At 38.9% G+C, this 10,869-nt stretch overlaps 1 protein-coding gene across 8 annotated transcripts in view; it reads right to left on the bottom strand.

The window, feature by feature from the left end:
- Positions 1-2,710: 2,710 nt before the first annotated feature.
- Positions 2,711-10,869, bottom strand: part of ASAP1 (ArfGAP with SH3 domain, ankyrin repeat and PH domain 1) — a 161,894-nt gene continuing 153,735 nt past the window's right edge. For all 8 annotated transcript variants that reach the window (XM_055703774.1, XM_055703772.1, XM_055703775.1 and 5 more), the window contains 2 exons: positions 7,574-7,696; positions 2,711-5,585 (listed from right to left, as the gene is read on the bottom strand). In XM_055703774.1, the coding sequence (XP_055559749.1) occupies positions 5,511-5,585; positions 7,574-7,696 (198 nt within the window). In that variant the 3' untranslated portion in view covers positions 2,711-5,510. The remainder of the gene's footprint in view (positions 5,586-7,573; positions 7,697-10,869) is intronic.

Below are 10,869 nucleotides of genomic sequence, written 5' to 3'. Positions count from 1 at the left end.
GGTCACTAAGGAAGTCTGCAAGCTCCAACGGAAAACCACTGCAAAACCCCTGCTTAACGAACAGACAGCTGCTGACCTCTTCTGTGCACGTTCAGCTCAAGAGGTAGCTTGTCTGTCTTCAGTCTGAAGTTCAGGAGCATGTTACAATCCTTTCCGATAATATTTAAATAAAAATAAAAAACTTAAGAACTGCAGCTCAGAAGCGTGTTGAGGCTTACTACCATGGCAGGGATGTGGGAGCAGGGAAAGATGAAAAACATTACTGAACTAGAGAGCAGCTTCAGACAAGCTATTGCACGCTACTCAGTACTCTTGTAAGTTTGCAGGCAGCTGTAGTAAGTTACTCCTGGAATATTCCTCAGGGAAGAGAGTAAGGAAATTAATTAGTTACCAAAAAAACAAGCCTAATACTTTAGTTCAGTGCAATAGCAAGGTAAATACAATGAAACAATCTCTAATGCAGCCATTCTATAGTCATCTAGTTTGAGTATTCAAGGGCGATTCATCTACACAATGTGCCTGTGAGAAAAATCAGATTTCTAAATTTTGTGTGGTAACTGAAGCACAAGAAACATCTTCAAGTCGGGGGGGGGGGGGGGGGGGGGGGGGCGGGGGGGGCGGGAAAGTAGTCCTGTGCGGGAATGAACTTAGCCCCACACCACCTTTCAGCAAAAAGCAACAAGCACAAGAGAGTGGATGTTTCTGAGCAGGCACTGTAAGAATCAAGACAACATTGCTAAGAACTGCAGAGCAGTTTTAACACTGAAATTCCAGGTAGGCTTAAAGCTGGACTTTGAAGAATGTTCAAAACATTCTTCAGGTGGTACAGCAAACAACCGATCAGCTTCTCCTCTGTTCTGACATGGTTAGCAGATGTGACAGGCAGCTGTCACAAATTGTTTGTCCCCTGCCCCCACCATTATAAAAAGAGACTAGAGCAGACATCCGCCTCACTGCAGACAGGAGGATCTGTTCTGTACTTTGCAGAGGAACAAGGCAAAGCCTGTACCGTGACACACTATCGTTTTTAGTGTTACCCAAACAGCAGCTGATGAGAACTAGTCAAGACTCGCAGGTTTTGTGCATGCGGCAGCACAGGGTGCGCACATGTGTGTGTAAGCTTAAGTACGAGTTGACAAACAGCACTTAGCTTATCTCAAGAAGAAACTTGAGCACTCTCTCAGCAGATGACTGAGCTGTAAATCATGTTATGTATAGCCCCCCAAAGTATCGTTAAAACAACTTGAAATAGTTAGTTTGCATTAGATAAGAAAATTTTTGGCTTGCAGCTATATAGATGAAAACATCTTACAGTCCTGTGTGCATTCTGTATCCATCTGAAAAGCCTCCAGCTGTGTTATACAAGAGCTAAAGTGTCTCATAAAAGCACCCCCCAACAGCCTTAAACTCAAGAAGGCTAAGTTGAGAAGCTGTCTGCAAGAATTTAAGGTCTGAAGCTGAACTTTATGTACTTAGGGACATTTGCTCCTCTGTCATATTCTGGTTTCTTGGCACAGGAGGGTTACTGGTCTAGGCTGTGAATGGCATGAAACTGTGCAATAGGTAAGCGTGTGGGAAGGCTGGTTGTTGTTGATGCTCAGGTGAACCGTCACAGAGAACTACAAAGCCTGGGGAGGGGGAAGCATCTGAAAACAATTACATGATATTTAGAGGGTTGGAGCGTTTGGGTTTTTGTTGGGCAGAAGGGAGCTGTTTCTGAGCTTCACTAATTGGTGTTTAAGTTTGATACCACTTTCACTGGTCTTGATTACCAATCAGTCTTCTGTTTATAAGCTTTAAGTTTGCCAAGAAAAGGGCAAGCAGACTAAAACTTTGAACAAGGGTGTTCTTTGGGCACACGTTTGTCTTGGTCTCTTCTGCTCCAAACAGCATGTGATACACCCACCTCAGTTTTGACTTGCAAAAGGAAATCAGTATGCCACTGAAGAACAAGTAATACAAGTAGGACAGAGAAATGGGGATATTAGAATCAATGGATCCCTGAATGCTGTTACTTGAAACACTGTGACAAAGCAGAAAATGAGGAAGAGCAGAATATTCAACCAGACTCTTTTCCCTGCCCCATGTCCTTATTTCACACACCCCTCACCCCAAACGTTTAGTCCGTGTAAATTTAAAAGCCCAAAACTAACCAGGCAGAATATCCCACAACAAACCCAGGCTATGGGTTTGCAATTCAGTATTCAAGAAGCTATCTTATCACAGTGGTCTCCTGAGCCCTGCGCTGTTGCAGTTACTGTTTTTGATACAAACCAGATCTGATAAACTTCACACTCCAGCTTTTCCTCTGGCTAAAGGATGTTCTGATTGCTTTCCAGCAATTTCAAGTGACTTGTTCTTTTTGGAGCAGTTTTGATAGTGAATGGGTCTTAAATGAGAAACTTGCAAGAACCGACTCGGGGAGGGGGAAGAATAACCTCAGCAAGGTGGGTCAGAACTGAAATTCTAAGCAATAAAGTCACTGCATCCAGGAGAAGTTAGTACTGCTTAAGTCGCACCGAGAGCTGCCGTTGTGTTTGGCAATCCTGCCCACGGACAGAGGAAGGCCGCGAAGGGGACAGAGGGCTGTGCAGAGCGGTTCTTTCCAACCCAAAGGGCCAGCTGTAGAAAACAAGACACACCGGGCTGGCTTTGCATAGAGGCTACTGAAGCCAGAGAGAAAGGAATCGAAACTCATGGACAAGATAAGTGTTTTGATGCTAACTTTAGTAAGTAAAGTATTCCAGATAAAGGCAATTGCATCCATATTTAACAGCTGTTAAGAGTTACACACATTTACTTGCATTATATAAGGGGTGCTTTATATTCAAGAGAAAACATTTCAAGTGTTTTAGTTCTACCTGTTTGGAATCCAGACTTTCTCCCTAAAAGATATTCCAGTTGACAAAAGGGCCTTGTTCAGATATCTGGGATCAACTGAATACATTTATTTAAAAGCAATTTTAAATATTAAAAAAGTAGAAATTAACACATACAGTACTCAAAAACTGTCACATTAAATACATGTGAATAGACAAGTGTACTGATGTTTTACCTTAACATTCAATGAGAAGTCAAGATTTTAACTAGTGGCATGATCAGATCTGGTTTCTGTACACGTTGATGTACTATGTAATAAAAAAATAAATAGCAACTGTTGTTCAACAGTAAATAAGACATCATCTGCAAAGCATACTTCCCCCTCTGGGGGCACCTTCCCCTGCCCCTCCCCCCCAACCCTTTATCAGCTAGTTTTCCATAAAGATTTAGACTTTCCAAATACTATGTCATATACAAAATTGCAGACAGTGGCTCATTGAGTTCAAATATAATACTGTACTTAAACTCAATCAATATCATACACTTTCAGATTTCTTATGACCCACAATAAGCCAGAATAAACAGAACTATTGTTCCCGAGGGAACTAATTTAATTTTATAAAATGCATATGTATACTATTTTAAAGAGTGTAGAAAAGAATAGACATTTGACTCTACATAATTTTACATGCCTAGGGTTTTCTTTATATGATTTGCTTTTATCAGCTTATTTCAAGATCACTTAAAAATACAATTGACCACAGAAGTGAATAGGTTTTGTTCTTTAATGCAACTTAAAACATTGTAGTAATGGATAAAATGGAATGCTAAATAAACGCTAAACCTGATATCCATTCCTTAAAAAACAGAATAAAGTCTGAAATACTGGAGCTGGTAATACTGAAGATTAGATGCCAGCAGGCTTTGAATAAACTTTTGTTATAAATGATAAAACCATTAAAAGTTGATAAATGTTTTGCATTTTTTCCATGTGGGGTTTAGACTGGTATTTGTTTCTATATTAACCACAAACAGAATTAAATATTCACTGACTACAGTCTTGTAAAGCCGAATTAAAAATGAAAGCCCTCAGAAAGGCTGAGATGTGCTTTTATGAAATGAAAAAAAAATCTCTCCATGCAGCCAAGACAATCTGCTTTGAAACAGCAGTACTAGGTACTGAAGCCAAAATAACATTTAAAGCAAGTAATACAAAACTACATATGAAAGTCATGGAACCTGCTACAGACAAACCATGAGAAAAACACAACTGCATTATGTTTCAGAAGTTTAAAAATTATGTTGAAAGTCACATAGGAAATGAAAGTTTCCAGTAATACATTTAAGTGTTTTCTGGCAATGCAACTTTATACACCAACTTTCAAGAAACCTCAGGTCAAATGCAGCCTTCCAGTGATTTTCTTAGAAATTAGTTTTATAACTGTATGTCTGTTATTTGGTGCTTTGAATTAAGACTACTACAGTTACAGTTTAGTGAACTCTACTTAAACCAGCCTGATGCTTGTGATCAGAGTTCTGTCATTAACAGCCTGATCAAATGCATGAGAAATCATCTTAACTTCCACTTTTTGGAGCAATTAAAAATAATTTAAAAATTTTTCCTTACATCACCACTGAAGGAATTTTATTTTAGGTACCTAACTTTTAGCAAGGTTGAAGACAGAGGAAAAAAACCCCCACAAAATCATTTTTCCAAGAGCCAATTTAACTATAAACAAAGACTGTTGCAAGCTCACATTAATCTGAATAGTAATTAAGTTAAAATGTTCTTTTCCTCAAATGTAGCTATATCACTACAGTACTACTTTGTACAAAGGCAGGTTTCAAGTAAGCGTCTAAATGCATGCATAATGTCAACAGTTAATATTTTCTAGAAGTCCTTGGTTACTAAGGATTCAGTGAAAGAAACCAGCAAATTTTACGTATATCTACTAAAGAACAATATGACTAGTTTTCATTAAAATAAGTTTTCGAATGAAATAATTTTTTAACTTTTTATAGTGAGGTAATATCACAGGGGAACTGCAATCACAGTTTGGCATAGGTCCACATAATATAAACATGAAATGCTGTATGCACGCCATAAAACATTATTGTCATCTGTAAAGTCAGTGAATATTTGTCTTCATAATTACACTTAACTGAGCACTATATTAAATAAATACCGAAGTGGGTTTCATAGCTGTAAACGCATACACTTATAAACTGCAGACTGATTTTTAAATTGTCCAAAACCATTCACCCATTCTAACTTTCTGCTAATTGTATATTGAGAATACCAAGTTATTAGGAACAGTCATTTCTGTACAGTTACATGGTTGACGGAGACCATCTATGTTTGGAAAGCTGGCAGTTCATACGTATTTTTAACAGCATAGACAGAGATGTAAGTGCTAGATGCCGAGGATGGCTTCAACAAACCCAATAAGGCGTGCCAGGTTCCAAGGCTACCATAATACTGGCAAAGGCAGAATAACACAGTATATTTACAATACATATAATTCAACCTCATGAGGTGAAACTTAAATGAATTCTTAATTTGTAACAGCAGCTATATATACAGTTGTGCACAGGATTACAGGGAGGCAGCAGCGTTCGCTTTTGCTAAAAAGCCCGTCTTGCATGAAGAATGTGCAATGCTCAAGTTTAGGATTTTTTGTTTGTTTTTACTAGTCTGACAGAATGTGCACAAAGGACACTGGAAAGACCCCTTTCCTCTCTGGCTGTCCTTCGATGTGGCCAATCTGCAACACAGGAGAAAAACGTACATATAGATTACACGTGTGTGTGTGTGTATGCACAGTTTGTAGACGGCATTTACTTCCCTCAAAAGCAGCAGATCCGTGTGGATCCTACAGAGCCCTTGCAAGTTCTTGGACGGTTTAAAGCAGACCTTGGGTAACATTTGAATTTGTGTAAAGGAACAAAATAAAACTGCAAAAACATAAGTAAGGCAAATTAAGCCAACTAAATCTAAAGAAAACAATCTTATTTGGAAACCTGCATATACCACTGAATTTCAAGATTCTCGCCAAACAGAAGACTGATTTTCTTTTGCCTGACAAACTAACTTTCAGCAACAAGACAGGTATCTCTGAAAACCATTCATCTTAGTTAACTGAATAAACCCTAAACATCTCACTCACTCAAGGGAAACGTCTGCTACAGTTGTGAAGTTACTTAGGATAATCTCCACGTTTCACTTAAAGTGATAAAAGCCCTGCTATTTTCTCATTGAATTAGTATGACTCCTAATGATTTATGTGCATACCACTGTTTATAACAAGTCATAATATTGTCTGATTAGGTATCCTTCACGTACAGCTTCTCACATGTTTTGCATAATAATAACAACTTATAAAGAAATGGCCAAGGAACCCCTAAAAAAATTAGGAATAATGGCACCTTTTGTATGAACTTTACATGCTTAAAACACATAATTACAAACAACTGTCAAACTGACAGCACTGGAGTAGCAGTCTTGTCTGACCACATAATGCTCTCCTCATCCTGCTACAGCGCTGATCACCACTTTCAGAATAATAGCGTGCCTCCTTCCTCTTCCACAAGCTAACAAAATGGGAAGGGGAAGCATACAGGGCTGGCCATTTCCTCTTGCAGAGCCAAATTTTTGAAGCACATGAGTCAACAGCCCTCGTTTCCCTTCTCAGAAATACTCAGACTGGAACACTTCATGGAACTTTTAGGCATGTACCCAAGGATCTTAAAAAGCCACTTTACAAAACAGATTCAGCAACTAATGCAACTATGATCAGGGACTGGACGATACAGTTAATGCAGCAGCTTTTCACTGGGCATTGCTCTTTTGACACCATCTTTTCAGTTGAAAATCTTCCACACTTAAATGAGGAGTGAGAAGAAACCATGTAGCTAGAACCAAAACAGCAAAGGTTGCCCTGCGCTTGGATTAGGAAATCATAGGCAGCATTGTGATAAGAATTTGTTTTAATCAAAATGAAACCTGTCTCATTTTCCCCAGTAAAAATTCTTAGGAAGGGAAGTATGATGCAGCAGGGCTTTGGAGGCAAGAAGTAGTGTGTCAACGGATGGCTGGAGCCTTCAAGCGGGGTTGGGAAAAACCTGGTGTTAGGACTCAAGAACTAAAGACAATACGCAGTCCAGAGTGGTGGTGGGGGGGGAGTATGATACAAACCAATGGCATGGGACGGAAGAAGGGAAAGACAGTGTTAACTACCTCTCATATAAAGAGGAAAGCCATCAGCTTACAGCCCCAATTAGAAAGTTTTTCAGATTTCCAGCAACCCCTGTAGGTATAACTTCACATTTCTGGTGAACTAAAGATAATTACATCTCTCATTTTTCATGAAGGGTGTAAGCATGCTAAACGGAGTAAAAATCACCACTCACCACTTCTTCATTTAATGAAAGGTTAGTGTGCATTACAAAGAGTGACTCATGTAAATACATGTTGTTATGAGCCAGTAATAAAGCCAAACCTAGTCAGGAAGGTTTCTGGCAGACTCTAAGGAAGAGCCAGACCCCACCTACCTACCAGAGAAAGGGGGTCTTCTCTAACACGGGTTTAAGAGCTGGATGTTAGCTCAGGCAAAACCCTCCACAAAACAAAATCCCTCCCCAAAACGAAAAAAATAAAAACCCACCACCCAGAAACCAAGTAACCACCACCACCACCCCCCCACCACCCCAATTTGGAATAAGAGGCTTTCCTTTAAAAGGAAAAGATACATACCCACCACTCTTGGTCCTCTTCACCAGTTACAATAATTACTTCTCCTTCAACAAACGTGAGCTCATCATCATTATCTGCCTGACAGTCATAAATGGTCTTCACTCGCCTAACTTTGTTTTTCCCCTAAAAACAGAATGAAGTTTTAGATGAGGGACATGAGGAACAGTGAAAACAGATCTGATACTCATTTTGCCTTTTAGTTACGTTTTATTTTACAAGAAGGTGAAGACTATCAAATTGCTTTCCCTGCAGTCAGGGGCATAAAATCAAAAATCTCCTTCAAGGATATTAAGGAAAAAAAAAATGCCTACACAGATGTAGGTTTTCTTTTTCCCAAGATTCAGAACTCCCAAGGGACTTTAACGTGTAGCGCACAGCTTAGGTTACCTATGTTGTTTAAACTTCCTTTACCAGTGGAAGCAGCTTTACATTGTTCCAGTCCACAAACACCCTCTTTCTCCTTTAATACACGCTTCATTTAAAAAGCCACCATGAACAGAAAATGAAAGCCAGTCTCCTCTGAATGTTACAAAAGAGGTAAGGGCTGAGGAAAATGCTGCTTTGAAATCCCAGTATTCCTTACAGTTTTGGTTTTGGATCTAGTGGAAATCCTTTGATTTCAGATCTCCTTACAGGACTTGAAATTATTTTTTGTGTGATTTTTTTTCATCCAAAATGTTAGCAATTTCTTACTAGAAGAATCTTAATTTCAGATGGCTATTTTCAGTACTATTTTGTGATGATAATTCACAACAGATATCCTCTACTGTTCTGAGTCCAAATATTTTCTAGGTCATACCTTGCTGCATACTGCTAATTCATATGAAAAAGCCTGAGCCATGGACTCCTCCCCAAACATATGTTTCTCACGGCAAGGAAAATGCTTTAAATTATTTCCAAAGAGGGTAAGGAAGCAATATTCACAGCAAAACGCTCCTGCTAACTTTATATTCCTGTATTTTCATACACACACTTCTTCCAAAACTACAGGTCCTTCTTTGAACAGAAGCAGTCGGTAGCAAGAATGCAAAAAACCAAGAAAGGCACAAGGAGATGAGAAGCAGAAGGGCCATGAAGGAAAAGTCAGCAGGCTGAGAGGAATTTGAGCCAAAAGTAACTTCACAGAGGAAATTTCCTAGGGAGCCTTCTCTTTGCTATTACCCTACCCACTTGAAACTCCTCCATGTTTTGGCAAAAAAAAAATTCCCTGCAGATCAACGACTGAACAGACACAGCAAAGAGCACTGATACTAAACGCATGGTACATAAAAATAACAATTACAGATGCATCTAAGGGACAAAGCAGTTAACAACTGAAGTCTAAAAATCCCCTATACTCAAGGCAAATGAACAGAAATACCTGAAGTGAAGTTCATATGAGATCAAAGGGGGTTTTTTGCCGCAAGGGTTTGCTGCAGCAAGAAGTTACTTCAAATAATGCTTTCTCTTTTTAAACAAATTTATCTAATTTAAGCAAGAATCTCAGCTATCACTGGGGACTGGAATTCAATATGAATGGGTATTTGGGGACAGCCTCAGCTTTCAACTCCAGAGAACCTTTACAAACTAAGAGCACTTCCAGTCAATTCTCCAGTCATGAAGGGAAGCAACTACTTCTGCCAGATAAAAATTGTCTCATTCAATAAAGACTAAATAAAGTTAAATTCCTCTATACTTAGATAACTGTATGCAACTCAGCTGGTAAGAACACATGAAAAACTACAGCCATTGCTCCTGTTCCTTCAGATTCGTACCACTGATGACATTTTCATATTCTATTCCTTTCACTTCAGAGAGTGGTAAAAAGCCGAATTCAGGACTGAGGTGTATTTAATCTTGGGAAAGTTTAAAGAAGGATACCTCTAAAGAGAGCATATATTTTCCAGAACACAGTTTGGGGCACTGGTGTGTAAAGAAATAGAAGCAATTCCAGAAATGTAATTTGTAACTATATAACAAATACCCTCTGCCGCGCCGCCCCCAACTCCTTGTATCCAATATTACTACATATTAAGAAGAGACTTTTATGCTTAAGACTGACTAATAATCAGCTGCTGTGGTCATGAATAATCCCTCCGTACTCTTATTTATGTTCAACACTTTTTTTGTTTAAAAAGTATTTTGTCTCCTTTATAGAAAACACTCACACACACACACACACAAAAGAACACTCAAGCTCTCTGTGTGACTTTAGAAGCACTCGGAGCAAGTTTCATTTCTCTAAAAATACCCTTTTGAGTCCTTATACATTAACAGCATTAATAATTTTTAACCTAAGAATTCTGAGCAATTGATTTGCTAAAACTTCCAATTAAAAACATTGCGCTCATCTATTTAGTGGCTAAATAGCCACACCCAAGAGTGAAGCACCCACAAGTACCAGTGTCTGCTCTCAGGGGTCTTACTGTTGCACTGTGATGCAGCACTTCACCAGTTTCTGCGGAAAGGATGTAGCCAGAGGATGAAAATGGAGGCAAGATACATTTAAGAGGAATTCTTGCACATTATTACTTGAGCAAGAAAGACTGCAGCGAACAAGAAGAGATATAAGTGTGCATGCCATGACGTGTCTGTAGAAAACTGGAAAGTAATTATCACAGATATATATCATACCACTGCAAAACAGTGGAACTATTTAATTTACTGCACATGTGAAAATGGCTGAATTTGAAGGATACCGATTTTTCCCTCAATTTTTCTGTGTAAAGGAGGGTGAGAGCTTAAAGAAAACAAAACAAAACCCCAACCAAACAACTAATCCACTATTTGTTTTCTTTCCTTCTAAATAAAGTGAGAAATAGCTGAGATTAAGCAGGCATATGATGCTGGACATTTTATTAAAAAGTATGTAAGTCAACAAACTGTAGTTGCAGCCACCTTTTGACCAGATCCCTCCACTATTTTATGTAACCTCCAGAACACTCAGGAAGCCCAAGCAACAACCCTGCCGTTCTCTGTCCAGGTAGGAGTTTACAGGCAACTCCAGGACAGAGTAATGGCTCCAGAGAAAGAGTGTCCTCAGACAAACAGAAAGGAGACTCTCTGCTTTCACTACAAGAATGGAAGTCTTATTTACTTCTAAATAAGTGCCCTGCATAGCCAATCTGACAAGCAAAACCATCTCATTTTTGATGTATTCTTAATGGTGAAAATCTTAAGAGAGCTCTGGAGTTTCACAAAATTATTTCAATATGCATATGCATGAAGAATCCTCCGTTGGACAGAAACTGCACTGGTTAGCAAGATGAACAAGACGAATTGGGGTTTGAACAAGGAGACTTGGAATCGAGTTATAG

This window comes from Falco cherrug, chromosome 3, assembly GCF_023634085.1.
Source record: "Falco cherrug isolate bFalChe1 chromosome 3, bFalChe1.pri, whole genome shotgun sequence".
Lineage (NCBI taxonomy): Eukaryota > Metazoa > Chordata > Aves > Falconiformes > Falconidae > Falco > Falco cherrug.
The sequence above is the reverse complement of the archived record's forward strand: the minus strand, read 5'-3'. Positions and strand labels throughout refer to the sequence as shown.